The sequence below is a fragment of the Penicillium antarcticum genome (assembly GCF_028974205.1).
Source record: "Penicillium antarcticum strain IBT 31339 chromosome Unknown utg000009l_segment0_segment0, whole genome shotgun sequence".
Lineage (NCBI taxonomy): Eukaryota > Fungi > Ascomycota > Eurotiomycetes > Eurotiales > Aspergillaceae > Penicillium > Penicillium antarcticum.
This window is the reverse complement of record NW_026695307.1, coordinates 5987644-6015366: the sequence shown is the minus strand read 5'-3', so window position 1 is coordinate 6015366 and position 27723 is coordinate 5987644. Positions and strand designations below refer to the sequence as shown.

The following is a 27723-nucleotide window of genomic DNA, read 5'->3' as shown; positions in this document are numbered from 1 at the left end:
TACCCCAAAATCCCCGTTCGTCCGATCCTTATCGCGCCCTAATCTCGGAGGAACGGAAGCGCGCCTCACCTCGGTCTCAGTCCCCTCCAGTCCCCTATCCAGATCCAGCTTTCGATCCAGGTCCAGATTAGATCCAGATCTGGCACGGTCCCTACTTTATCTTGAGCCCCTGTTCCGGCAGAAAGAGCTTGTGTGGAGTTTGGAGAGCTTGGTGTCCTGGTTCCTGGATTTGAGCTTATTTTTGATACTGTATTTTACGGGATGTATTTTATTTGTATTTTATATTTTACTCTCGCCCGTAGCACTTTTATTTTCCAGAGTGTTTTTGTAGATTGTAGAGTATGTCTATGTATTATATGACTACGAGTATATATTTCTACTGTATGAAATAGTGGGACATAAATGCCTCGTATCATTGATATTATCCGATGGGACATCACACGATCTAAATCCCCCGGTGAACATAGGAAAATGAAATCTAAACGGAGAATCATGTACGACGGCACCAGCAGGGACCGGGTCTTTTCGTCCGGGCGGGAAGTAACGCCATAGCCTCAAAACAGGACAGACGCCGGGACAACATGTCGTCCCGGAATCCCGCAAAAAAACAAGTTCATATCATGCCATGCATTATACCACAAACCGATGCAACGGACACACGCTGCAGAAAACAAACAAACACAGAGAGGTATTTAAGCGCCGAATTCCTTGATGTCGGTCTTCTTGCCCTGGAGGGCCAGAGGAACGATACCACTAACGTGCATCTCGGGGCCGTAGACGTGCATGTCCAGGCCGAGCTCGACACCGACGGACTTGATGTTCTTGAGACCCTCCTGGTAGTTGGGACCGGCACGGCGGACCCAGATCTGGACCTTGTGCTCGTTGAGGACGGGAGCGACCTCGCGGAGAGCGCGGATGACACCCTTGAAGGTGCTGGCGACGTTGGTGAAGTTGGCAATACCACCACCGATGAAGAGGACCTTGCCCTCAGGGTGGGTGGGGGCACGGAGCATGAGATCCAGGACAGTCTTGGCGTAGTTGTAGGTCTGGGTCTCGGTGGGAGCACCGGAGTACTCACCGTAGTTGGCGAGCTCGCTAACAAAGCCAGCGGAGGCAATGGCGTCGGCGTAGACGACGGAGGCACCACCACCAGCAACGAGGGTCCACACGCGACCCTGGGAGTTGAGGACGGTGAGCTTAAGGGAGGCACCGGTCTTGGCGTCCATGTCGGAGATGAACTTCTCCTCCTTGGTCAGCTCACGACCGAAGGGGGCGGGGAACTCCATCGGCGGGCCAGCGTCGATGTTGACCTTGCCGTCAGAGGAGGCGAGGATGGGGAGACCGAGAGCAGCGGGGCTGCGGGCAATAGCCCACTTGGTGCCACACTCGAACTCAGCAGTCTGGTCGAGCTTGGCCGCGAGATCCAGGAAGTGGACCTCGGCGGAGGTAGCATCGGCGTTGGGGATGACAACGAGAGGGTTGATCTCGAGGTAGGTGAACTGGCAGTCGACGTAGACGGCGTACAGGCGGGAGATGAAGTCAACCAGGACGTTGTGGACACCCTTGGGGACCTTGCTCAGAAGAGTGGCGGCAATCTCCTCGTTGGAGGGGTACTGCTTGAGGTTGACGGGAATCAGAAGCTTCTCAGCCTTGGCGTCAACATCACCGACATCAACACCACCCTCGTGGGTGAAGAGGATCCAGTCACCCTGCAATTGGTTAGCTTTCAATTCCTCTCCAGGCTGGCAATTGATAGCTTACCTCACGGACGGAGTTGATGTTAATGTAGTATTCGGTCTCCTGGGGGTGGGGAACGAAGGGCTCAACAAGGAATTGACGGAGGACACCAGTGATGGTCTCAACCTGAACATCCTTGGTGGCGCGGGCCTCAATCCACTCACGGGCCTCAGCCCAGGTCTTGTTGAGGGCGAGCAGACCGCTCTTACCCCGACGCTTGATCAATTGATCGGGCTTCGCAACGAACTTAGCACCGGGGGTGAGGAGCCAAGGGAAGGTGACCTCAGCCTGGTCGAGGACATCCTTGACGGCCTTGTCCTCGGGGAAGTGCAGAGAGGCCAGACGAGCAGGAGGGTTGTGTGTTGTGGAGAGAGGGAGGGGAGTAGGCTTGATAACGGGAGCGCGAGTAAGGTGGAAGTTGAGGATGGCCTTGCCGTCGGCCTCGAGAATGGATTTGGCGGACATGATGTGTGGATGTGTGTATGAGGATGGGAGGATGAGAAAGGGAAGATTAAATTTTTGAGGAATCCAGGAAGGAAAAGAGGACTGGAGTGTACGGCGTACAATACCAAAAAAGTTGTGCTGGAGATTACAGCGTACAATCCGGCAGGTCCCACTATGTTGAGAGCAGATCCTGGTGGGGTTCGTTGGGATGTGCTCCAGGTACCGGGCACAGAATGGGAGTCCCGATACCGCTCTATTTTGTTGAGCACGGGGATCGGGCCCCGAATGGACTATCATAGTATCATACTTATTGTCCGAGATACGACGTTGACCAGATACTACCAGCTACAATGTAAGTAGATATCCAAGTCTAGATGTAATTGAAAATGACAGGAGTCCGGAAACGTATTGTGCGTGTAAGGCGGTGGGGTAGTATCGCCGGTACCCGGTACTTTGGGGTACGCCAAGTGTTGAGCTGTGCAAGTCCACTTCTGGGAGGAGCTGTACGGTGTATCTGCGAGTACTTCGAGGTCCCGATTTTTCTCAACAGGAGTTTCCCCATTCTTCTATCTTCCACCTCCTCCCTTTCTTTCTCCTCAATTTCTTCACAGCGGGTGTTAATATCGCATAAGTAAGTCTCGTTACTTTTTCTCCTTTCCAAGCTCTCACCCCACCATCTTGCCTCTGCAATTGCCTTCCTCCCACGGATGCTAATAGGCAGCTAGAATCATCATGTCTACTTCTTCTCCCGCCGGCAACGGCGTGCAGTCCGCCAACGACAACATCACCCGTTTCGCCCCTCCTAGCCGTGTCCTCTCTCCCCTCCAACACAGCCTCTTCCACAACAAGACACGATGCTTCGTATAGTAAGTTGGACCCCCTCAATCTTGATTGTGGGATGGGACTGACCAGATCAGTGGTATGCAACCCCGAGCCGTGCAGGGCATGCTCGACTTCGACTTCATCTGCAAGCGTTCCACTCCTTCCGTGGCCGGTATCATCTACACCTTCGGCGGTCAATTCGTCAGCAAGATGTACTGGGGTACCAGTGAGACCCTCCTCCCCGTCTACCAGGACGTTGAGAAGGCCATGGCCAAGCACCCCGACGTTGACACCGTTGTCAACTTCGCCTCTTCCCGTTCCGTCTACACCTCCACCATGGAGTTGATGGAGAACCCCCAGATTCGCTCCATCGCCATTATTGCTGAGGGTGTCCCTGAGCGTGTAAGTGATTTCAACAATGGTCAATACCAATGTTTCATGACAATTGACTAACAATTGATAGCGTGCTCGGGAGATCATGGTCACCGCCAAGGAGAAGGGTATCACCATCATTGGTCCCGCCACTGTCGGTGGTATCAAGCCCGGTGCGTACAAGATCGGTAACACTGGTGGTATGATGGACAACATCGTCGCCTCCAAGCTCTACCGCAAGGGTTCCGTCGGATACGTCTCCAAGTCCGGTGGTATGTCCAACGAGTTGAACAACATTATCTCCCAGAACACCGACGGTGTCTACGAGGGTGTTGCCATCGGTGGTGACCGTTACCCCGGTACCACTTTCATTGACCACTTGCTCCGTTACCAGGCCGAGCCTGAGTGCAAGATCCTCGTTCTCCTCGGTGAGGTTGGTGGTGTTGAGGAGTACCGTGTGATCGAGGCCGTCAAGAACGGCACCATCACCAAGCCCATTGTCGCCTGGGCTATCGGAACTTGCGCCAGCATGTTCAAGACTGAGGTTCAGTTCGGTCACGCCGGTGCCTCCGCTAACTCCGACCTCGAGACCGCTGTTGCCAAGAACAAGGCCATGCGTGAGGCTGGTATCTACGTTCCCGAGACCTTCGAGGATCTCCCCCAGACCCTCAAGCAGGTCTACGACGCTGAGCTCAAGAAGGGCACCATCACCCCCGCCCCCGAGCCCGTTGTCCCCAAGATCCCCATCGACTACTCCTGGGCTCAGGAGCTCGGCCTCGTCCGTAAGCCCGCTGCCTTCATCTCTACCATCTCCGACGACCGTGGCCAGGAGCTGCTCTACGCCGGTATGCCCATCTCCGATGTCTTCAAGGAGGATATCGGCATTGGTGGTGTCATGTCTCTCCTCTGGTTCCGCCGCCGCTTGCCCCGCTACGCCAGCAAGTTCCTCGAGATGGTTCTGATGCTGACTGCCGACCACGGTCCCGCCGTGTCCGGTGCCATGAACACCATCATCACCACCCGTGCCGGTAAGGACCTGATCAGCTCCCTCGTTGCTGGTCTCCTGACCATCGGTTCCCGTTTCGGTGGTGCCCTCGACGGTGCCGCTGAGGAGTTCACCAAGGCCTTTGACAAGGGCCTGAGCCCCCGTGACTTCGTCGACTCCATGCGTAAGGAGAACAAGCTCATCCCGGGTATTGGTCACAAGGTCAAGTCCCGCAACAACCCTGATCTCCGTGTCGAGCTCGTCAAGGAGTTCGTCAAGAAGCACTTCCCCAGCACCAAGCTGCTCGACTACGCCATCGCCGTCGAGTCCGTCACCACCTCCAAGAAGGACAACCTGATCCTGAACGTTGACGGTTGTGTCGCTGTCTGCTTCGTCGACCTGCTCCGCAACTGCGGTGCTTTCTCCCCCGAGGAGTGCGAGGACTACATGCGCATGGGCGTGCTCAACGGTCTCTTCGTGCTGGGCCGTTCCATCGGTCTCATTGCCCACTACCTCGACCAGAAGCGCCTGCGCACCGGTCTCTACCGCCACCCCTGGGACGACATCACCTACCTTCTCCCCACCTTGCAGAAGGGTGGTGCCGAGGGCCGTGTCGAGGTCAACCTGTGATTTTGTTTGTGACGTTTTGCAGCGCCGTCCGCTGGCATATAGTCCGTCCGATCAGGACGGTGGAGTTTGGATGGTTCATCCCTTGGTTTTTCTTTTGCGTTTTTTCAGCAGTTGTATCGATGTACTGCGATCATGTGGCATGACCAAGTCGACGGGGTGACCGGAAAAAGGCATCCCGTTTACGGATCTGATTTAATTCGTTTACAGTAGATGACTAGACCTTTTGGAATAATGAACGTGCCTTTGCCGCATGAATACCTGCACGTGTAGACAATAGTTCAACCCATAGTATCTTAATTGAGTACAGAATTAAGTCCAACGGTGCTCGCGTGCCGAGGAAATATCCTTATCGCTTATCAGCAACTTTTTATCTTTTCCACCTCAGCTTCACCCTACAACACCAACTACCTCAAGACAATCCAGTTCCACACGACAAACCGAACAACTACACTGCTCCAACGTCAATCACAACAATCCAAGTCTCCGAGAAAACAATAAACAAACCACAAAATGGTCCGCCTGAAAAGCCGCTACCTCCTCATAGACATCCTCTACCCGGACCCAAAAACCTGGCCAACAACCAACCCCTCAGAATCCCCAAACCCAACCCTCTCAATCCACGCCCCAACATCCGACACGCTTACTCCAGGTTTCCTTGCCAAGATGGTGCGCGAGACCGTGTCGGATTTGTATGGTGATTGGGGCGTTGGGAAGCTTGGTGGTGCTAGTGCTGGTGGTCTGAACAGTATGTTTCGTCCAACGCCCTGTTCCATATTACCTGATTGCCTTTTATCTATTCAACATAATATATGGTATATGTTATATGGTATATTTGGTATACTAACACCTCTTTCTTAAAAAGTAAAATACCTCTCACCCGCAACATCAACAGCAATAATCCGGTGCCCGAGACCTTCCTACCGGTTAGTGTGGTCGGCATTAACCTACATGTCCGGTGTGCCGGAGACGAATTCTGGCAACAACGGTCAAACACGCGCTGGGACGGGACGCGAGCGGGGTTGTGTTTTCCGCGTTATCCGTGTTTCGGGCACGATGCGGAAGGCGGAGGAGGAGGCTATTCGTCGTGCTAGGCGGGAGATTGTGCGTGTTAAGGATGCTGAGGAGAGGGGGGTGCTTGGGGGGTTGGTTGGTGGAGTTGGGGATGCTCTTGGGTCTGTTGATATGCACATGGATGTTGGTGGTGGGATTGGGGTTGGGGAGTTGAGTGGGAGTGAGGATGGGATGGATTATGGGGATAGTGATTGATTAGTTGAGAGGGTGTGTTTTGGTTTTGATGTTTGATAATGTGATACCCCCGGTCTGAGGTGTGTTTTGGTTCTGTGGTTATAGTTAGGTTATAGCTATAGTACATTGGATATTCGATGCGATCAAGTTATTATATGACATTTTGTAGGTATAGACGGGATGGATATATGGTTGACATGGGACATGGATCATAGGACAAGTATCATGACTTGCGGTGCACCTTTATGCCATGATCTGGCATGTTGGCCTTCCACTTTTCTACTTCCTCGTCATAGAATTCACCATCATCGTCGCTAGCCGCAGCGTCATCTGTCTCTGGTGCACCGGTCTTCTCAACCTGGCTCGCGGCATTGCGCAACCGCACCTCTTCCTCCAACTCCTTCTCTTCAAGGTAGTCATACTCATCCTTAGCATCAAGCCACCGCTCCTGCACATCCCGGACATCGGTAATACCCATCCCTTCGCGAACTGCAACCTTCCAGACGGTATCATTCGCGCCCTCGGCGGGGCCAAATGCATATCCGGACACACGGTCGATAGCATTCAGCAGACTCATCATACTCTTCTTATCTTCAACGGCCAGTGTCTCGAACCCGACGAGTGCGAATTCCTCCACGAGGTCGATGATCGTTTGGTTCAAGGCGCCGAACTTCTCATGAGATAGTCGGGAAGACTCGGCTTCTAGGTGTGGGAGTAGATATGACAGATCTTGCACTTCCGTGTAATAGTCGAGGTTGAAGGGAAGAGGGGCGTAATTGGAGAGGTTATCGATTTTTGTGAGGACATTTAGGTGTGGGAGGTCGAGTTGCAACATAGCGCGGAGGGAGAGGAGGAGGGCGGAGATGTACATCGAGGGGAGAGTTAGTGTGTACGAGTCGACGAGGTGAATCACGATCAGCTGTTGGTCAGAGCTTTGTTAGTAGACTGCTTGTAATTTCAAGCTAGACATGACGAACCCGGATGCCCATTTTCTGGATCCTGAAGAAGATATTCCGTAATGAAGAGTGGTGTGTAAATAGCTCGACCTGGCCGGGACAGTCGAATAGAATGTAGTCATCTGCAATGAGGATGTCAGGCACTATATCCTGCACAAAGGTCCAGCAGACATACCTCCGAGCTCCTTCAGCCCCTCCTCCAGCCAGTCAAAGTTCTTTTCAAGCTCCTCTAGTGCGTATAACACACCTCCGTTTGGGCCGAGCTTATCGTCCTCCATGATCTCCTCCAGCGTCACAAGGTCGCGTACGTCCAGCGCACATGGATACGAGGTCTTGTCGTTGGCGGGGTCGAGGTTGACGATAGAGCATTTGCGGCCGATTGCGCCTAGGAATTGATGCATTCCATTGCAATATGTCGACTTTCCGGCACCCGGGGGGCCAATAACCAGCTGCGCGAAAGGCATTCTGGCAGTGTTGGTTGTCAGAAGTGCAAAAAGACGTGATTCCTGATGCAGTTTGAATGATGTCAAGCTTCCCTTGTTCGCTTTTTTTCTCTTATCGATGCAGCGCGGGGAATCACAAGGCGGTGACGTGCGACAAAAAAGGATATGGAGCTTGCTCGGTGCTTGCGATCCTTGCGTTTCAACTGCTGCCTCAAGATGTCTTCCTCGCCCAGTAAGTATATCCCTAATAGCTAATTTCCATCGCTTGAACCTTGACTAAGTATCTCTCTCTGACAGACCAATTTATCGTGGCATCACCGCCGTCGGACGCCATCTCGGCGCTGAAGTTCTCCCCCGACCCCAACTCCACGCGGATCGTGGTCTCCTCATGGGACAAGAATGTTTACCTCTACGACCTGCGCGATGAGAATGGCACTGTTGGAGAAGGCAAGCTGTTGCAGAATTTCGAGCACCGAGCGCCTGTACTGGACGTCTGCTTCGGCGAGGACGAGAACGTGATCTACACAGCTGGCTTAGATTGGAACGTGAAGAAGTGAGTCTCCCCATTGAGCTCTAGATTTGCACTCTTCCAACATGGATGATGCTGACTGTATAGAATCGACCTCAACACTTCTGAACAGACCGTGCTTAGCACCCACGAAGCCGGAGTCCGCTCCGTCGTTTACAGCCGCGAGCACAACATCGTCATCTCCGCTTCGTGGGATTCAACCCTGCATATCCACCGCCCCGATGCCGGCGCAAACCCCGATTCCATCGCGACTATCGTCCCCCTCCCCTCCAAGCCCTTCTCCATCTCGTTGACCGATTCACGGTTGGTGGTTGCCATGGCGTCGCGCGCATTGCACATTTACGATCTCAAGGCATTGGCCCTGCTTTCCGCCCAAGCAGATAGCTCACTTCCCGATGCAAACCGAGTAGAGGTTGAGCCGTGGCAGCGCCGCGAGAGCAGCTTGCGGTTCATGACTCGGTGTGTTGCTTGCATGCCCGACGGTGCTGGATATGTGTCATCCAGCATTGAGGGCCGCGTTGCAGTCGAGTGGTTCGATCCTTCACCTGAATCCCAGGCTCGCAAGTATGCTTTCAAGTGTCACCGTCAGCCTGCCGAGGACGGTGTCGATGTGATCTACCCCGTCAACGCTCTCGCTTTCCACCCTGTGTACGGTACATTTGCATCTGGCGGTGGGGACGGTGTTGTTTCTTTCTGGGATGGAATTACCAAGCGCCGTATTCGCCATTACCCCAAGCATGATACCAGTGTGGCGGCTGCTGCATTCAGTGGCAATGGCAAGTACTTGGCTGTCGCTTTCAGCCCCGGATTCGAAGATGGCAAGGACGATGTCGCAGAAGGCACTGTGCAGATCTTTGTTCGGGAGTTGGGCGAGACGGAAGCCAAGGGCAAGGGCGCGAAATAGATCTAGACCATGATCTGTTCATTTGTCTTTTCTGCCATGCAAGCGTCCTTTGATACCACACAGCAAATTCAATCAAAAACAATTTAAACAAAGCTTCAAGCCTACACTTCAATTTCATTTTCGAGCCTCTCTTCCAAGGTTGAACAAAAAGCAAATCTTGGTATCATCTATGTTATTTACGTAGTCTCATATCCCACAATCACCTCCTCTTTTTCTCCTAATCAAAGTACAACAGTAAACCTCTACTGAGCCTTGCGGACCGAGACAGATCCATCAGCCATACCGAAGTAAGCTGCAACAGGTCTCTGTCCACCAATACCACCAGCAGCAGAAGCCTCGGGCCCAGTCAAGCCACTGAAGATACCGACCTCAAGCACACCAGCAATCTCCTTGATCTTGCGAGAGAGAACATCAACAGCCCAGATGCTCTCCTTGCCGTTACCCTCCTGGCCAGCGGCGAGATCGGACTTGATCAGCATAGGAGGGAAAGGAGCATCAATAATGAAAAAGCCCTGATCAGTCTTGAGAGGACCTTCCTTGGCACTAGCAGAGGGCCGGATGATAGGATCGATACTGCCGAGTTCCTGCAGCTTGGTAATAACACGGTGGGCGGCAATGGGGGCGACTTCAATGGGGATAGTCTTCCAGTTAGTGAGGAGGCGGGGCTGGAGCTTGCGGTGGTCTAGCAGATATATGAGTCAGTAACAATCCAAAAAAGAGCATGACACCCAAAAAGAATTGGCAATTCTCCAACTCCTGCTGATGGTATACTCACCAGCAACGCAAATAAACTCCCGAGCCTGCATAGCGACGATCTTCTCCTGGAACAAACAAGCACCACCACCCTTGATGCAGTTCAAATCTTCATCGACCTCGTCCGCGCCGTCGAACGCAACGTCGAGAATCGTTCCCGGGGGAATGCCATCGAACTCCACAGCCGTCAGACCAGCATTGATAATCAGCTGCTTGGACTGGTAACCGGTCGGGACGTATTTCGTGGCGGAGGTGTCCACGCCGAGAGCCTTGATGGCCTCGACAACGTAGACGATTGTCGTGCCGCTGCCAATGCCGACCCAGCGGGCGTCTTTCGGGTAGTGGTTGGTCACGGCGACCTTTGCGGCGGCTTGCTTTGCTTTTTCGACGGCGGACATTGTGGACTGGAGCCTGGAGGGACTGAGAGGGCTGAGACTTCGGAGTGAGAGTCGGAGGGGTGGAAGTGTGGGGTTCCTACGAAAAAGAGGGGAGCAAAGGCGGATTGGTTGGACCATGGGTCCGCTGTGTTTTATAGGGCTTTTCTGTTTTTGTTTTTTGTTTTTTTTTGGCTTGAGCGCTTTTAGTTGATCAAATTACTTTCTGCATCTGCGGTTTGCATATCGCGTCATTGGCATGTGGGGTTTATTCAATGGTTCTCTGTCTATCAGAGCGGTGGCCTTTTCTGCCACTATAAAAATGGTCTTTCCTGCTAGACCCTGGTGGGGTGGACACTATTAAGGAAACATTACGCGCATACTGGAACGGGAACTCGTAGCGCCGCGTTAGTCTTGACGTGTGGACCCTTTGCTGGAATACGGTCCGCCGAAGTGAAGAAGACTGGCAGGGGAGAATCAATTTTGATTTTGAGGACTACTTGTGGCGGCACGGTATATCAAGCCAACGTTCTTCCGGCAAGGATATTGCCAATGGCAGTCTGGTTTGGTTATTTTCATGTGGTAGTAAAAGACAAGAATATGTGCAAGTGATATGTGAAAGCCCAAGTTTGCCTACGGTTCCTTTTACTTCAATTGCAGCGATCATGTTAATGCTCCTGGGTGCTACTTATTCTCCCCAACACTTCCACGCTTTCCTTTTTGTGCCTATGTGGGGACAAGGCAAGGTTATGTGTCTCCATCTTAGAGATCGTGAACATATTTGGCCATGGTTATCAGGCAGCAATATCACCTGCGCGCTGACTAAGATCGTGCATCAACGAGAACAAGTCGACATGGGCAGCTCCAAGGTAGAACCTACATAGCTGGCAGTGCAAACGGTAGAAACCAAAGAAAGCCCCAGTGGAACTGTGTGTTTGGTTTGAGACTCGAAAAGTCGTACTACTTTTCGCGCTTTTCGATACTTCAAAACAATGACGGACTCCTTCCCCGCAGCCTTGACAGGGCCAACGTCGAAGGAGCGCAAGTATGACCGCCAGCTTCGTCTGTGGGCGGCAACTGGCCAGCAAGCATTGGAAGATTCCCGTGTGCTTATGGTGAACTCGGATGGCCCTCTCGGCCACAACAACACGGGTGTGTCCGGCGTTGCGGGCGTTGAAACCCTCAAGAACTTGGTACTGCCTGGCATCGGTGGCTTTACCATCGTCGATCCAGCCACTGTCACAGAGAGTGATCTCGGTGTTAATTTCTTTCTGGAAGAGGAGTCCTTGGGCAAGTCTCGCGCCGAAGAAACATGTCGTCTGTTGAGAGAACTAAACCCGGATGTGCAGGGATATTTCTATTCCAAGGTATGTCTTTTGTCCAATGAAAGTCAAATACGAGTGATTAACTCTCAACACAGAACATCACGGATCTTCTGCAAGATCCGGACTTTCTGCCCCGCCACAAGCTGGTGATTGTCTCTGGGCCAACCAAGCGCTCCTCCCTGGCACCTCTCTGCCATGAAGCCAGGCAACTGGGAATCCCGGTTCTCTATATACACTCAGTCGGATTCTTCTCATCATTTTCGGTGCAGCTACCAGCCGAATTTCCCATTGTTGAGACACACCCGGATCCAGAATCAACCCAAGATCTCCGTTTGCTAAACCCATGGCCTGAGCTTGTCGCTGCCGCGACCAAATTGAGTGATTTGAATACCTTGGATGACCACCAACATGGCCATGTGCCCTACATTCTTCTGCTGCTCCGCTTCTTGGAACAGTGGAAACAATCTCATGACGGCAATGCCCCAGGCAATTACAAAGAGAAGACCGAGTTCAGAGAATTTGTCCGATCCCAGGCCCGAACTAGCAACCCCGAAGGTGGCGAAGAGAACTTTGATGAGGCAGCCGCCGCAGTGCTGAAGACCATCTCCCCATTCAGTCTGCGCAGCTCAATTCGCGAGATTTTCGACATGGACGAATGCAAGCAATTATCACCAACATCCCAAGATTTCTGGATTATCGCTTCAGCAATCAAAACCTTTTACGAGTCTCACTCCGTTCTCCCCCTGCCGGGCTCTCTCCCAGATATGAAAGCCCAGTCCGCAGACTACGTCTCCCTCCAAAACATCTACAAGGCCAAGGCACGCCAGGACGTCGAAGAAGTAACAAAAACAGTCCGCCAACTTGAATCACAACTCGGAAGACAAACTCCCGCAATCCTCGACCGCGAAATCGAAGTCTTCTGCAAGAACGCAGCACACATTAAGGTTGTACGAGGCCGTTCCATCCCCCAAGTCAGCATCGACAGCGACATGGCAACATGGAAGGCAATCCGGAACCAGCTGAGCATGCCAGACTCACTAATGCCAGCCTTCATTGCTTGCCAGATTCTGGACTCAGTCGTCGATGAGATCCAGTCAAATGGCCAGGAGGAGAATCTATCAGTCGACGATTCCGACCTGTGGAACAGCCACACACAGCGTATCTTGACATTGTTGAATGGTGCTAATGGGAATGGAATGGGTGAAGATGCCAAACAGCAAATCACTGATGCAATTCAGGAATTGCGTCGTGCTGAGGGTGGTGAATTGCATAATATTTCATCGCTTACGGGTGGTCTTGTTGCGCAGGAGGCCTTGAAGGTTTTGACTCGGCAGTATGTCCCGCTGGATAATACCTGTGTCTTCGATGGAGCACGCAGCCGCAGTGAGATGTACCGTCTATAAGCGGTGCTGATTTGCTGATTTGTGGCCGAATTACATGCATTCTATAGCTACTTAGCGATGCAAAATCTTATCAATATTTACGATACATGATGCAGAGATCTCGAAATTTGAACTTGTGACTAAACCGTCCTAAAGTGACTGTAGATGTTCGGCATGATTCCCAGTATTAACACGGCCAAGGCAGTCTAATGTAGGATTGGATACCAGATCATCACTGCGTGGAGATCCTAACAGATTAAGAAGACGCTGGATATACTGGTATTGCGCCAGTATCCAATCTTCATTGCCCCACCACTCTGTCTCCGTTGTGTTTTGTTGCCAGACCTGCAAGGTTTCCATATGTATGATTAGCTCAAATACAGAGATCCCTCCAACTAGGCACTCGTGATAAACTCCTTGATTGACGTCTCGATCAATACCTCAGTGTGATAGACACCTAAAGAGAAAGAGAACCCCCAAGAAGAGGATGACACGATCCGAGTCCTTCACCACATCGATCGAACCAAGAGCCTGCTTTCAATAGAAGATCAGACCCTTTGACTTACCACGAAAGCTTCCCCAAAGCACCCAGCCCTTTTGCCGCAGGTAATCGATCGAATACAGCTCGTGATGTGATCACGATTCCTTATCCTGTTCTTCAGGTACATAGGGACCCGATGATCAACCGGTTGAGAATCATGCCATGGACTGTAACCAGTCAATCACTTACTGCAAAAGGGTGAATCTGTTCGGGTAGCTTTTGTGTTAAGCCGAAGGGCCCTTTCTGTGTCTCTGAAGAGAAAATTCTTGACTAAGTGGGCGTGGTGAAGTATAATCAGTCCAGAAGTCTAGAGGTGAACGAGGCGACATCCGCGGGGAGAGGGTATATACACCTTTAGTTACCCATGCGGACTTTTCCTCAGTGGTAAGAGATACTCGTCCACCTGCTCGTGACAGCTTCCATATAACACCCATCCCTGTCACGGCCAGGACATTGCTAGTGTATAGTCTATAGCTTGATCACCCTCCTTTGACCGCGTACCTACACTGGTCTACCAGAGTTTAAGGCTTTGGAAGCCAGACTGGGTGACCCGCTCGATGGAGGGTGATCACGTCGCGGAAGAAATTTGGTCAAAACCCCAGCGGCAAAAGGGGTTGGATGTTTTGGGGGAGTGTTCATGATAAGTCAAACGATCCCGTCTTTCCTCTAGGGGTAGATTGGATTAGCCACCCAGGCAGATGTTTCAACAAGCCTTGGGCTGACCAATGGCTGGATATCAAATAGACGAAGAGCGTATTCGTTGAGGTAGACAGAAGACTGAGAGTTGGCCTTTTTTTCTTTTCTTTTGGGGGTCAACAACTCTATTGATAATATTTCTTGGGACCTCGAAATCAACAAGACGCGACGCGAATGAGCGAGAAATTGTGATCTCAACTGGACGTCGTGATCCAGACTGGAATATGTGATCCATACTACATTTACGCGGCGTAATAGACCAATGGTGATTGCATGGCTGCATTAGTTCATTTCATGGATTCAAGCTGAGACAAGAGTCCCAGGTTGAGTATATACAGTACACCAGCAGTGGCAGTAGATCTCTATGACTAGATCAAACTCGAATGAGCCGAAGTCGAAATATTCAGCGCGCTATGTTGGCCAAATGAGATATTCCTATAAGGGTAGACCGATGTTTGTCAATCGAGGACGTTTCCAGCGCTCGAACAGACTACGCAGAGTACTGCAAAGCTGGCAAACACCAGAGGGAAGTAGTCCCAGTCTCAGCTTAAACCGGTTATCAGTGGTAGAACCGAATCGAAGTGATGTCGCGCACAGCACTTTCGAGGGCAGGACAGAGCGGTGAAACCCATGACAAGTCTTTGGTCGAGAAATGTGATGTCTCGAGAAGTCTTTCAGATCAACGTTTCTTCGACCTGTTGGGCCCCCCAGGTCCTCGACCTCCGCGCTTGTTACCTTGAGGACCACCCTTTGTCTCGAACAGCTTTTCCTTCCCGAATGCGGAGTCAGCGATTCGTAAGTAGCTGACAACACCCTGATCGACGACAGCCATGACGACATTACGATATCCATGACGCAGTCGCATATACATCATGCGTTGCATCTTTTCTCCGTGGGGAGGATCAAGCGGCGTACTCTCAAGCAAAGCGCCGAGCTGTGGGAGGGTAGGCATGGTAGTTTGGTCACGGGTGCTTACAACAGCGACACGGAAATCTGGAGCCGGGGGAGCGGACTTTTTGAAAGGGGTTGAAGGCTTATAGATGTGGAAGACGACGCGGAAAGGTGGTGTGGTATCTGAGAGTTTTGATGGGGGTGCAGTGACAGGGTCGTACCAAGGGATGATAGCGAGTTTTCGATATACATCCATGTAATGACGGTGGATGCCAAAGCCGACGATGGGGCCAGTGGCTGTGGAAGCTGTCTTTCGAGGGTCGTGGATCCATTTGAATAAAGATCCTAGTATCCCTGCTAGACCGGGACCATGGAATTTTGGTGGAGAAGGTTCACTTGCAGGAGCAATTTCTTCTGTATCCTCGATTTCATCAGACCATCCAGGTGCTCGGAGAAGCGAATAACCGAGACGCTTCAACCCAGTATATACAGAGAAGCGCTCAAGTGTGAGACCGCCGTGTCCGACGAAGCATGCATATGCAGCCTGCAAACTCATCGGAATGGATACTGCGTCGGGATCAGAGGTACTAGGCCATCTGATATCCAGACTGCCTCTCTCAAGCAAATATAATGCCTCCTCTGGTAATAGCCAAACACGGTTCTTCCGGTCAGCTTGGCCCATTGTCTTGAAATATTGTCCTTTGGGAATGGGAACGAGAACGCATGCATCGGGAGAGATATTGACGGGTTTTGGTGGGGGCTTTGAGGCATCTGTTGGAGGTTTCTTTTGGGTTGACTCTGAGGGCTTCTGGTTTTCTTTGACTTGCAGCGCATCTTGCTGCGCATCCAACTCGGCCTGGGCAGCATATCCGCCAGGTGCATAGTATGCTATGATCTGAGTCTTGGGGCGATGTAGGCGTGGAAATGATAGCGCATTGTGCATGGCATCTCGCGACGCGGAGAGGACGTCGGCCTGGTGTTCTGTCGGGTTAGGTTCGAAGTCTTTCTCTCCACGCTTAGGGATGCTAGGGGATGCGGTATCGGAAATACTGTCAGTGAGATAAGGTCAGCAAGAGCAAAGACGGGCTTCGAGGCCATTGACAGCCGACACGGTCACGATGCCAGTTCGTGCGCGTACAAATTTAGGTGGTTCAGGAAGCGAAAGTCCTGCGTTTCATCGGACAAGTCGACCTCAACCTGCCCGGTCGCAGGGGTTTGGACAACATCCTCATCTGCATCGGCCATGGTGAGTCAAAAGAGGCTGGGGTTCAAATGTTGCGAAGTCAGAAATCCGAGGGGAGAAAAGTTGCTTATCGATAAGGACGTCTCCATCTCCAACTGCTGTCCGACAACTAGTTACAGCTCATGTTTGAACATCGACATTAAACTTTGCTATTATATGATGCGATTTTCATTGATGTTTACTTGAATTTTCTATGGGAAATACTGTCTTCTAGCAACAGTAGTTCAACCTCATTCCAAACATGCAATCTTTCTACTGCTTCTCCAGCATCACAACCTGACTACCCAAATCGCTATCGAATGGGAATTGCAAACCAAGATTCATCAAAGTGGCACCTGTATACACCGCATTTCCATCAATCTTATAGGAAGCTTGTGCATCCAGTCCTTGCAATCTGATACGTGGCCAAGAATGGTCAATGTTCGCACTGAGCTGGAAGACAAACAACACAGCCTGTTTAGCATCCTCAGAGATGAACAAGACAGCAGGCCAATTTGAGTCCTCTGGCAAATTCAGACGCCACATGTCACCAGTCAACACGATGGGGTTGACCTTTTCAGCCAGGGCAATAAGCCCCGGCAGAGCAGCCTTATCCTCGGCCGGCATCTCAGCCGGGTCAAGCTCCAGGCCAAAGGATCCACCCATCATCGCAACGTGCCCGCGGAACTCAACCGAGACTGTACGGCCAGTTTGTTGGTTCGGCACAGCGGAGAGGTGAGCGCCCATCGCGCTGGCCGGGTATGCAAGCGAAGTACCAAGCTGGATGGTAATGCGCTCGACAGCGTCGGTGTCGTCCGATGTCCAGATCTGCGGGAAGTATTGCAAAACTCCTGGATCGAAACGGCCGCCACCCGAGGCACAGCCTTCCCAAAGAACGTCGGGGAACTTCGAGGTCAAGGTGTCGAACACGTGGTACATGCCGAGCATGTATGCATGGTCAGTAGCAGGGGAAGGCATCTCGTGAATACCCCTGTTGTTGTCCCATTTGACGTAGCTTATATCTGCACTGTTCAAAATGTCCGACATCGACTTGATGATGAACTCTTGGACCTCAGGCAGCGCAAGGTTGAGCACCAGCTGGTTACGTCTCTCGGTCCGAGGGTAGGGTCCTGCATGCAAAGCCCAGTCGGGGTGTTCGTTGTACAAGGTCGAGTTAGGGTTGACCATTTCAGGCTCGACCCAAATACCAAAGCGCATGTTCGTTGACGAATCTGCAGACTTGAGCTGGGTGATATTCTTCACCATCGGCTCGAGGCCATTTGGAAACCGGTCTGGGTTCGCCACCCAGTCACCCAGTCCTTGATCATCAGATGTTCGTGGGTATTCCTCGCCGAACCAGCCATCGTCGAGGACGAACAGCTTGGCGCCTACCTCCGCGGCCTCCTTTGCCAAGTTGTAGACGCTGCTTTCGTTGATGTTGTAGCTGAGTCCTTCCCAGCTGTTGAGAAGGGCGGGTCGATCACTAGTGGCGAACTTGCTTTTGATGAGATGTTTGCGATACAAGCTGTGCAGGGAGCGCGACATGCCGCCAATTCCATCCTGGGAGTATACCGAGACACATTCCGGTGAACCGAGAGTCTCACCGGGTGGGAGGTTCCAAGAAAGATGGCCAGGGTTGAAGCCAACCAAGGCCCGAGTGAAACCTTGCGAGCCTTTCTCGACATCAATTGAGAATGAGCCCGTGTACACCAACGAAAAGCCCCATGCCTCGCCGTGGGACTCGGTGGCCGAAGGCTCCACCAATGCCAGGAATGGGTTGTGAAGGTGAGACGAGTAGCCGGTAGCACTTCCAAAGCTCTGGATGCCGTACTCGACCTTTCGTCTCTCACGGTGAGCCTCCCTAGCCCAATCTCCACGAAGACTGATCATCTCAAGATCTTCAAAAGGCAAGTCCACGCTCAAACTAGCCAGAGACTCGATGGTAATATTTGATGTTCCGTGGTTCGTGACATTGACACTGCGAACAATAGCATCATACTCGGGGAAAATTGAATACGACAAGTCGGCAGAGACATCGCTGTATTTGTCGTACAAAGAAACAACCAATGTACTAGCATCCTCGTTGGACCCCATGGTAGCAGGCAACCCAGAAAGAGGAGGCTTCCCAGCAACGATCTTGTGGGATTTGTACTGCAATTCGGAAACAGTATACCCTGCAGACTGGCGAATGCGAATGGCAGGGATCCGGAAATCACCTCGGCCCTGGTCTGGGAACTCGCGGCGCACCCGGCCTGGCGTTCCAACCCAACCGTTGACATCGGCAACAGACTCTAGGGGGATATCACCTGTGACTGAACCACCGAAGTGATCACCGTAGAGGTCCCCCGTAGTGTTGTCCACATGGAAGCGGTAGGACACGGTCTTTCCATTGAGAGCAAACGAAGTACCATCCGCCACGATAGCTGTAAAGATCAATTAGTCCTGCGGAATAATTGAGGGGGAAAGGAACTAACGCTTGCTAAAATCCTGAGCCATGACAGCTGGAGAATGAGCGAGCATAGCTACGAGGCCCGTGGCCACCGCAACACCCCTTGAAAAGCGAAGCATCTTAACTTCTTTTTTCTTCTCTGACCAATGCACACTCGAAAAGAAGGAAAGAAGCATACCTTTATATGTCTCCCTTGCGGGGAGGTTACATCAACAGAAGTGGACAAAACTCGGAGTATATAAAAGTCAATAATAATGCAGAACTTGGTATCAACGGCACAATACGTAGTGTAAAGTGGAATTGCCAAGGGTCCGCTCAAACTCAGAGAGCTCAACCTGCTGATCGCAAGCATCTTGAGCGATATAAGTTTTTCTGTGGAGTTGTTGTGGGGATGTAAATGCGGAGGAAGCCCCGGGGATACTCCGTGTCGGCGGCTTTGGGGGCTTCTTATTGGCCTCGGGCTGCTCAATTCCGCTGCACTACGCCGTCCCGCATTTTTAGTTGCGGCGATGGAGTCATTTCTTGGCTTTGCGATGTTGTACGACTCGGCATTTGTACGGATATTGGGTTATCCCTATGGGTTTGAGATTGGGTTAGGCGATTCAGTTTGAGAGTGTTTACCGACTGTACAATCGCATCTCACTTGCTACGTGATCGCATGCATATAAGGCTCACAGACACTTATACAGTTCCTCAGAACGTACATTTGGACGAGCGATGGGCATGATGTTTGATTGCGACTTTGACACTACCTGGCTGTTTCATGACAGGAAACAATATACACATCACAGCTAATGTCTCCCCGGCGACTTGCCCTCGGGCAGTTATCTCAATTAGACTCGTCCTTGCTTAGGTCGCTTGACTGACCTGAGCTCATATATGAGTCTATGCTTGAACTCATCATGTATAAGTGTATGAGATCAAATGGGTGAAAGTTTTGATATAAACATTTAGAAATGAATTGGGCGTTTGGGCGTGTCCCAAACGTCTCACCGTCTCCATTAACGCGTCGTTCTTGGAGCCCCGAACTTGACCTTGTACACTGAGATATCACTGAAGCTTCTTGGCCTCTACACGTACACCATAATGTTCCCCGAATTCTTCGCTGCCCTTTGCTTCCACTAAAACCTCTCCATTCTTATTCACGTCCCATGCAACTGTGTCTTCTTCGCCTTCATTTTCAATTATGTTCTCGGTGTGTTTGTGATACCAATTCGACATCTCTTCATCAATCTCGAAGCATTCCGGGTGTTTCTCTGCAAAAAGGTCCAGTGCAGCTTTGTTGGCTTTTTCCAGGGAGCCATAAACACCCGAAACGGCCTCTCCTCCTCCAAATTCGTCGCCATTCCAGCAATCATATATCACGAGGAAGACATATAGCACTGGGTTTTCGGGGGAAACATCTCGCTGCGACTTCAGGTGGCGTGCTGCTTTGACACGCTCCCAGAGGTCTTGGGGGTAGGGAACTTTGGATGCGTAGCCCATAATGATTGGAATGATGAATTCAGTTCAGCTTTGCGGGATGCAGGATGTATTTGAATGTTGGAAAATCGTAAATGATTAGCAAAGAACTGAAGTGTAAGTTGAGGTGATAAAAAGCAAAATTGAGTGGGTGTTTACGCGCTTCCTACAGTCGCGTCTTATTGGTTACGCCACATCCAAACTACGGAAGTCGAATTTGGATAAGTTGTGTCAAATATTCTCGAGAGTGACGAAATTGTTTATCCTGTTTGTTTTATAGAATATATCTGTTTCCGGCTTTGGCTTTCCTTTTTTGCCTGACACCACCGGGCTGATGTCAACTGGTCAGTGTCAATGTACACTGGTGATGGGAACTAACAGCACCCTAGCTGTCCCCACATCGAAGTGAGGCCATTGTGACTTCAATACTTCTAGTATATGGTTTGATATTGCAAGAAGTCCTACTTCGATTTTTTATCAGCACTAATGTTCCGGGCACATAGGGACTTGTGTCCAACGAGCGAGAATGTGATACTGGACTATGCTACCACGATATGCTTCGGAGTTTGATATCTAGCTCGGAGCCAACAGAAGCTGTAGCGATTCCGTATGAAGAAAAGTCATCCAAGTTATTTGCGCAAGGAGTGTTTCAGGGAGTCAGACGTATAGATCGTGGAGTTGCGGGGTGGGAATGCGGAGGAGACTCGGCTAAACGGCTGCGGTTTTCAACGTCTCTTATGGGGACCATTGCCCAATCCCGCCTCACTACCTGCATCCAGGCCATCCCGGTCCCGATCTTCTTGGTCTGCTATTAATGGCATGCGTTCGTGAGCCTCTATACATCAATTCAGAATGAGGCTTGCGAAAGCCTGTTCAATTTGCCGGTAAGCACTTCATTCATGTTCCGTTACCTGCTCTCTGATTAGAATGTGCAGCGAACGTCGGCGAAAATGTGACATTCCAGCTCCTGGTCACTCTTGTTCATATTGCTCTACCCGTGGCCTTGCATGCTCACGAAAGATTCGTTCGGCAAATGCGTCCGATACATCAACACCAGAACAAATCAGCCATGCAGCTCGAAACAGCAGGAAGCACTGTACTTTACCTGATCAGTCTCTCTGCGTCGAGCTAGTGCAACTCTATTTCGAGTACGTGCATGACAAATTCCATTCGCTTTTCCATCGGCCTAGTTTCCTGGAAGATATGTACAATGGCCAGGCGCCCGATATTTTAGTGTATGGAATGCTTGCATTGGCTGCACGGTATGTTTTTTTTTTTCATTTCCTCACGTTAATTGCTAATTAAATTAGATTCTCCAACGATCCTTCATTTGCAAAAATAGACCCTCGAGAAAGAGGACATGGTTACGCTACACAATGTCAGAAATTGCTGGACTTGAATGACGTCTCTTTGACAACGATCCAAGGGTGTGTTTTGCTAGGTGCCATTGGCGTTGTAGATGGCAGACCGGCCTCGGAAACAATATACTACGCCGTTGCATGTCGTATTGCGCAGCTACTCGATCTTCCAAATTCCCCTGCTTCAAACTGTGTAGAGCAGGAAGTCTACACGAGAGGTCCTTCTATCCTTCTTACGATTATTCAGCAACATGCTAACCTCCGGTAGTATGGTGGACGCTATGCATGATAGACGTTTGGTCCTCAAGTGGTGTCCGACTCCCTCGCCTAATGACCCCACAGCCCAACGTACCATTGCCGATGAACGAAGACAACTTCCTAAACATGACCAGACACCAGGGCTTCACCGTCAAAGTAGAAGAAGATCGCGCATCATCACTGCTAGCCCAAATGGTTCGACTGAACAGGATCCTAGCCCAAATCAATGACTTCAACATCCAAGCCGCCGAAAACAAAATCGAAACAGCAGATGCCATCTCTACAATCGAGGCACTCTCTTCCAAACTCGATGAATGGATCACCCTTCTACCAAGCGGTATGCAGGAGACTCGCGAAAACCTCCTAAACTACGCCTCTCAAGGTCTTGGCCAACTTTTCGTCACTCTCTACCTAGGCTACTACCACTACGGCCAAATGCTCTTCTACAGATTCCTACACGAAGACTCGCGATGTTTCTCGCCACGAACACATTTCTACGCAAAAACATGCAAAGATCACGCCGTCAAATTGATTGAAATGATATACAGTTCAGAGGATGTACCTGGTTGTGCGGTGCTGTACAATATGGTCGGTCATGTGCTTGTGATTGCATCGACGGTGCAGATTCACACTCTGCTTTTCGGGGTTGACAACGAGAGTGTTACTCTTGCACGAGGAAGACTGGAGAGGAACTTCTGTATTCTGACCCGGCTTCGTAAATTATGGCCTACACTTGATGTCTGTATGGAGCGGTTGCAGGCTTTTCATCGGGCTTGTAGGCGTTCTGTTGATACGAGCTTTTGTATGGATGAGTGGATGGTGAGGTTCTTGGTTGAGTTTGCTAATCCAGTTAGCGACAAGGACGGAAGTGCAGGTGATATTGAGGAGAGACCTTGGGGGTTGCAGGAGATTGGGATTTCATAACTGTGAGGATACTATCACAAGATTAGTCTCGTGCTGCATACTTCAATGGCCAAACTTGGGGCATCTTCGTATGTGAGACCCGGTCAATGCGAATATGTCTGGGTTAATACACATACATCTCTAAACTTTTAGGCCTTTTTGCGGATCCGCTTGATTTAAAAAACATAGTTTGTTTAATTTTTGAAAAGAATATTTGATTCTGGTTGCAAAGGAGGATGCTAGATCTTCCTTGTAGATCAGAAAGTGGCAAAGAGGTACGGCTAGGCTGTTAAGTCAGAGCTCCTTGCTGCACAGGGGTACACCATAAACAAGTGGCGGACTCATAGTCCGGGATGATTTGAACCAAAGATATACCGATCAATTGTTGTCTATTCTTTGTTATAAATGTATCATAATTTGAAAAGTTCTCATGACAGGAGGTGAATGTAGTTTCTGCCTAAGGCGTCAAATCCCATTCCCCACAAAGGCGAGTCCCATCAACATCAAAATAATCACATATCACCAGGAAACCTCTGTCTTTCCCTAATACTCTCGATGGATATTCCTATCCAGAATGCCATAGATTACAATGAGACTCTACGCAAGGTACATGATACCCCGGAGTCAACAAAAGACAAAAGCTGACGAAATTCCAGATATCAAACAGCCTAGAGAACGCCCTTGACACCTTCGGACCGACATCCAGACAATACCAGACTATCCTAGCCATGTTGAAGGAATGTCTTCGCGACATCGACAATGAGCGCCAAGTTCAAAAGAACGCTCAAGTTGTTGATGCCGATATGCTAAGCCTTGCAATGGGATTCCTTGAGATTGGGAAATAGTGATCGTTCCTGTGTCGATGCGTTACTTTTTTTTTTTTCCTGAAGCCTGATACCCCATCCTTCTCTTCCTAGATTATGTTCGTGTGATTAACGTTGGTGGCAACTTGTGTATAATGACATCGAGATCGACCCTTTGGGATAGACGATGATATCTCTGAATATACATTAACATATAAACCTCTATCACCCAACCTTCAGCTCGAGATAGTAGATGCATAATCTTAAAAATAATTCATAATTCCATGTATTGACATGTCTCGTGTCAGCAATGCTACAAAAGCAGCATGCATATGTGCCACAGGAGGAATAGCCGGGTAAAAAACCGACCACAAAGTTCAAAGCAATACCAAGGCAGGAATTGACAAGAAGTAAAGTCTGACCAGCTCAGTTTCACAAAGTTCAAGCCCCCAAACAACAGGCAGCCCAAAAACCCCCATTTTGCCTAAGACAAATGAACAGCCGGTTTTCGGGAATGCCATGCAATAAACTCCATCTATGTAATCGTAAGACATGTCGTGATATAGCGTGGTCACAATCTGTAGCCGTTCGCTTGGATGTGGGTATGGTGATAGCTGTCCGTTGGAGACGTCAACGCCCCGTTTGTGATATCGCCGGCGCGGACAATCCAATTGTTGATTGCCGATGTGCGTCGAGACGGGGGAATGATATTAAATGTTTCGTTCACTGTTCCTGGGACCCAAGAGTAACATCGTCCAGCTCAATCGATCAACGGTTTCTTCTGGTTGCCGACAATGGCTACTCCGAGATGACTTAGGGCGTTGTGGTCGTTAGGTCGAACGATTGCGGGGAGAGGGAGCATCGGGTTGTCTGGGTTGACGTGGGCGGCATCTCGGGCAGCTTGCTCGATTGCTTCCATTTCTTCTTTGCAGCCGGCGTGGTCGAGGGGGCAGACTACAATTGGTTGTCGTATTGTGATGTCTCTTGCAGAGGTAAGATGGGCCTGTTCATGTTAGTCTTGGTGCACATGAGAGGAATGGAAGTGAGAAAAACGAACGCGAACAGTGAGATAGTATTCAATTTTATATAGGCTTGCGGTGGTTGTGAAGCCGCTCACCCCGTATGTTGGGAATGCCGTCCTACTTCGTGGTAGGATTCCCTCCGCATCGCGAAGATCCTTGGCGGGAAACACCAAGCCGAGGTTTGTGAGATAACCCGATTGAGGTAATTTGACACCAATGTTTTCCGTCTTTTTGGCCAGCACTTTGACTTTCCGTTGGGGCTCGTCGCCTTCGTGATTGTAGATGATTTCTTCGTCGATTCCGATAGTGATCTTGCTGATGGTCACTTTGCGAGCCTTGCCCATCCAACTCTCGTTTGGTGATAATTTGACATAGACGCTGACGGGATCGAGGGGACCATACGACCAGCGTGGTAATGAAATGGCCAAGGTGACCAAGTGATCTGATACCCGTTCCGCGGATTCTGGACGATTGTACATGCCAAATGTGGAGAGTGTGTCGTAGCGTGCGATGGGAACTGGGAAGGTATATTTGCGCTGTTCTTGTTGTCCTTGCTGGACCATGACTACCATCTCATAGTACGTTTCGGCAGTGCGACTAGGAAGTTGTACGCTGGCTGGGGGTACGCGCCGAGAGGCATCACGGCCACCACGACCAAAAGGAATAAAGAGCACAAAGGGTAAATCCATAGATATTACTTCTTCGTATTCTCTGCCAGCCGGACATCGGAACAGAAGCATTTCCTTGCCTACAATATCCGTGATCTCTTTCCGCGGAGGTGCCAGGCGCTTCTTTGTGAGGGAGTCGGCTGACGGGTGAATGGTCTCGCGGCGGAGGAGAGAAATTGTGACGAGTGAAACGTTGACCGGGGCGGTAATGCCGACACAGGGTCGAATCTCGACTTTACCTTCGACTCGAGGCTTGGATACGTCAGTCAAGGCCGGTGAACAGGGGGGAAGATCGAAGCCTCGCGAAGTTGTAGCACAAGGGCGCTTACCATTGTCGCAGATATGCCCGGGTATCCGATCAGGAAGTTCCCATTTGCCGGGCCTGAAACGCGCACGAAGGCGGCCATCTCGATCAAGTTGTGCCTGTCGCACCATGGGCGTGCGGGTGGTCGAGTTGTGGGGTATCTGCGAATCGGCCGGGGGAACCTTTCGCGCGGTTCATAGGGAGGAGTGAGGTTGGAGGGTAGAGGTGTGGTGTAGAGAAAGCGTAAAGCTGGAAAAGCTGAGGGGGGTGAAGCTGGAAGAAGCTGGGAAGCTGAGCTCGCAGGTTGGTGGGGAAGGGTTGAACCCCCAACTTAGAGCCTCAGTGTAGATCCATTGACTTCTACACGGAGTTTAGATGTAGGCAGTACTATGTTACTGTATAGTTGTTCGTATCTTGATCCAAGTATATCCTTAGATCTGTCTTTGCCTCTGTTTCTCGCCCAATTTCCAACCGATGTCATCATCGTCATCTTACATGAACTCGTAGATCACTATCACGGCGCTTAACTGTTCACTTACTTAATCTACTATAGATATCCACCATTACCATAGACGCCTCTAAAGAAGATAGAATATAAGATATAAAATGTATACAGTACAATCTTGGATGGTCCCCTGAACCCAAATACCGGCAAGCTTTGGTTGCCAGTGCAACAGAATGACGCTTTTCTCCACCACATCCTCCACATCACCTCATCCACACTACATCACTACACCACACGCCTAGACCTACATTTCTACTCCAGCCACAGCACATTCACAGAATGCCTCCTCGTCGCCGTGCAAGAAACACCGCCGCAGCGCAATCGACGCTGTCCTTCGGCAACCAGTCCCGAGTGACCAAGCCCGTCACTGCGCCAACCGACAAAGCGAAAGCCCTCGACTCAACACCCCCTCTCTCTAGGAAATTGACCTCTGCCACCCCCGAGCCTCAAAATGTACCCGCCAGCCCTGTCGAGCACTCCGAGCCCCTTGTTTCAGAGTTAGTGGTCCGCCCGCAGCCCACAGTCGAAAAACCAGCGCCCACGTCAGAAGAGGACAAGCGGGCCTTGAAGTTGAACAAAAAAGATGTCTGGCGGTACTGGCAGTCTCAGGAGGAGACCCGCAAGGCACCTCGGAGTAAGTTGCTTTGCACTGGGGTACTGGAGGCGTCAAGGGAACTGAAGGCTAACTCGACTCAATAGTTCACCAGCAAGGCATAGACGTGGAGGAGAAGATCCTTCGGCATTTTGATCTTTCCAGTCAGTATGGGGTACGTACTCTCTGTTCTCTTTCACAAAACCGACGTTACCAGAGGTCATATCTAACGTCTTGTCTCTAGCCCTGCATTGGAATCCCTCGTGTCAATCGTTGGAGGCGCGCAAACGCTTTGAAGCTGAACCCGCCTATTGAGGTCCTGGCTGTCATCCTCAAGGGGAAGAATATCAAGGAGCGAGCGTACATCGATGAAGTACTGTCTTGAGCAGGGAATTCGCTTGTATACTTTGCATGGGTTCGGAGTATGGAAATGTCTTAATATTAATGAGAAATGAACGTCTGGGGTATCCCAGCACCTTGAACACTTTTGACACCTGAACCGCCTCCGTAGTGCAGAAATTCAATTGCAACTGATAGTCACGTGTGCGGTATCGAGGCTCACGCTGACCTCATTCTTGACTTGTATCCTTGCATGTGAACCTTCGACCGAGGCAGATTAGTCTCTCGTTTTTCGTTTGAAATAGATGAAGCGCAATTGAAGTCAACATGAATCTACTGATATGGTTGAATCCCTGTACCCTGGACACGCCGATCCTAATCAATCATAAGGGCCTCCAAGTGACAGGGCCGTTGAGCCGATCATCGAAGCATACTAAATTTATCTTATATTGGATCAAGGGGTTGTTGAACGCCATCTCATTTCGGCTTGGACTCTAAACATCTTCGAGACCGTGCCTGATTTCACCCCGGAATTCACACGGCTTGGAGACTCCACCCCCGCAATCGTAGGCAAATCGTTGTTTACCCTCTTGACTTCTTCGTTCTTGGGCTACAACTGCGAATGTTTCGCTTCGATTGACTTCCAAAGTCTACAGACAAGTTAGGGAGGGCCCTAGACAAGGGTCTTGCAGCCTTCCGACGCCTCCGCGATCATCATTCGCCTCTGATCGCCCATCGACGAGAATGAAGTCTAAGCCCAATGCAGATGTACCCCCGTCTAGGTCTATGCGCTATTTTCCCTGGAACGTC

The 27723-nt window shown here is 50.6% G+C and overlaps 14 protein-coding genes across 14 annotated transcripts; 7 read left to right on the top strand and 7 right to left on the bottom strand.

The window, feature by feature from the left end:
* Window positions 1–692: 692 nt before the first annotated feature.
* aclA (putative ATP citrate lyase subunit (Acl)) lies at window positions 693–2206 on the bottom strand (the record flags this gene model as incomplete). Its single annotated transcript, XM_058468675.1, has 2 exons — window positions 1762–2206; window positions 693–1709 (listed from the first exon to the last, which is right to left on the bottom strand). The coding sequence occupies exons 1-2, from the start codon at window positions 2200–2202 to the stop codon at window positions 693–695; spliced, it is 1458 nt and encodes a 485-aa protein (XP_058316521.1). The 5' UTR covers window positions 2203–2206.
* A 572-nt stretch (window positions 2207–2778) lies between these two features.
* On the top strand, window positions 2779–4990 carry N7508_010614 (uncharacterized protein; the record flags this gene model as incomplete). Its single annotated transcript, XM_058468674.1, has 4 exons — window positions 2779–2812; window positions 2907–3047; window positions 3099–3405; window positions 3467–4990. Exons 2-4 carry the CDS (start codon window positions 2914–2916, stop codon window positions 4988–4990), a joined length of 1965 nt encoding a protein of 654 aa, XP_058316520.1. The 5' UTR covers window positions 2779–2812; window positions 2907–2913.
* A 510-nt stretch (window positions 4991–5500) lies between these two features.
* Window positions 5501–6256, top strand: N7508_010613 (Rpp14/Pop5 family protein; the record flags this gene model as incomplete). Its single annotated transcript, XM_058468673.1, has 2 exons — window positions 5501–5735; window positions 5853–6256. The coding sequence occupies 2 exons, from the start codon at window positions 5501–5503 to the stop codon at window positions 6254–6256; spliced, it is 639 nt and encodes a 212-aa protein (XP_058316519.1).
* A 202-nt stretch (window positions 6257–6458) lies between these two features.
* N7508_010612 (GTPase GPN2) lies at window positions 6459–7655 on the bottom strand (the record flags this gene model as incomplete). Its single annotated transcript, XM_058468672.1, has 3 exons — window positions 6459–7154; window positions 7213–7313; window positions 7367–7655. 3 exons carry the CDS (start codon window positions 7653–7655, stop codon window positions 6459–6461), a joined length of 1086 nt encoding a protein of 361 aa, XP_058316518.1.
* A 195-nt stretch (window positions 7656–7850) lies between these two features.
* On the top strand, window positions 7851–9067 carry N7508_010611 (WD40 repeat domain-containing protein; the record flags this gene model as incomplete). The annotated part of the gene is made up of 3 exons (XM_058468671.1): window positions 7851–7866; window positions 7932–8187; window positions 8251–9067. 3 exons carry the CDS (start codon window positions 7851–7853, stop codon window positions 9065–9067), a joined length of 1089 nt encoding a protein of 362 aa, XP_058316517.1.
* Window positions 9068–9309: 242 nt separating this feature from the next.
* N7508_010610 (ribose-5-phosphate isomerase RKI1) lies at window positions 9310–10218 on the bottom strand (the record flags this gene model as incomplete). The annotated part of the gene is made up of 2 exons (XM_058468670.1): window positions 9310–9749; window positions 9843–10218. The coding sequence occupies 2 exons, from the start codon at window positions 10216–10218 to the stop codon at window positions 9310–9312; spliced, it is 816 nt and encodes a 271-aa protein (XP_058316516.1).
* Window positions 10219–11186: 968 nt separating this feature from the next.
* On the top strand, window positions 11187–12922 carry N7508_010609 (NEDD8-activating enzyme E1 regulatory subunit; the record flags this gene model as incomplete). Its single annotated transcript, XM_058468669.1, has 2 exons — window positions 11187–11561; window positions 11615–12922. 2 exons carry the CDS (start codon window positions 11187–11189, stop codon window positions 12920–12922), a joined length of 1683 nt encoding a protein of 560 aa, XP_058316515.1.
* A 1895-nt stretch (window positions 12923–14817) lies between these two features.
* N7508_010608 (tRNA-splicing endonuclease subunit SEN54 family protein) lies at window positions 14818–16274 on the bottom strand (the record flags this gene model as incomplete). Its single annotated transcript, XM_058468668.1, has 2 exons — window positions 14818–16078; window positions 16168–16274. The coding sequence occupies 2 exons, from the start codon at window positions 16272–16274 to the stop codon at window positions 14818–14820; spliced, it is 1368 nt and encodes a 455-aa protein (XP_058316514.1).
* Window positions 16275–16524: 250 nt separating this feature from the next.
* Window positions 16525–18819, bottom strand: N7508_010607 (alpha-galactosidase; the record flags this gene model as incomplete). The annotated part of the gene is made up of 2 exons (XM_058468667.1): window positions 16525–18674; window positions 18726–18819. The coding sequence occupies 2 exons, from the start codon at window positions 18817–18819 to the stop codon at window positions 16525–16527; spliced, it is 2244 nt and encodes a 747-aa protein (XP_058316513.1).
* Window positions 18820–19750: 931 nt separating this feature from the next.
* N7508_010606 (uncharacterized protein) lies at window positions 19751–20185 on the bottom strand (the record flags this gene model as incomplete). Its single annotated transcript, XM_058468666.1, has 1 exon — window positions 19751–20185. The coding sequence occupies one exon, from the start codon at window positions 20183–20185 to the stop codon at window positions 19751–19753; it is 435 nt and encodes a 144-aa protein (XP_058316512.1).
* Window positions 20186–21849: 1664 nt separating this feature from the next.
* Window positions 21850–22701, top strand: N7508_010605 (fungal specific transcription factor domain-containing protein; the record flags this gene model as incomplete). Its single annotated transcript, XM_058468665.1, has 1 exon — window positions 21850–22701. The coding sequence occupies one exon, from the start codon at window positions 21850–21852 to the stop codon at window positions 22699–22701; it is 852 nt and encodes a 283-aa protein (XP_058316511.1).
* A 534-nt stretch (window positions 22702–23235) lies between these two features.
* Window positions 23236–23525, top strand: N7508_010604 (uncharacterized protein; the record flags this gene model as incomplete). Its single annotated transcript, XM_058468664.1, has 2 exons — window positions 23236–23286; window positions 23337–23525. 2 exons carry the CDS (start codon window positions 23236–23238, stop codon window positions 23523–23525), a joined length of 240 nt encoding a protein of 79 aa, XP_058316510.1.
* A 718-nt stretch (window positions 23526–24243) lies between these two features.
* N7508_010603 (arrestin C-terminal domain-containing protein) lies at window positions 24244–25635 on the bottom strand (the record flags this gene model as incomplete). Its single annotated transcript, XM_058468663.1, has 3 exons — window positions 25503–25635; window positions 24541–25425; window positions 24244–24486 (listed from the first exon to the last, which is right to left on the bottom strand). The coding sequence occupies exons 1-3, from the start codon at window positions 25578–25580 to the stop codon at window positions 24244–24246; spliced, it is 1206 nt and encodes a 401-aa protein (XP_058316509.1). The 5' UTR covers window positions 25581–25635.
* A 626-nt stretch (window positions 25636–26261) lies between these two features.
* Window positions 26262–26959, top strand: N7508_010602 (putative DNA polymerase delta subunit 4; the record flags this gene model as incomplete). Its single annotated transcript, XM_058468662.1, has 3 exons — window positions 26262–26616; window positions 26682–26749; window positions 26819–26959. The coding sequence occupies 3 exons, from the start codon at window positions 26262–26264 to the stop codon at window positions 26957–26959; spliced, it is 564 nt and encodes a 187-aa protein (XP_058316508.1).
* Window positions 26960–27723: the final 764 nt, after the last annotated feature.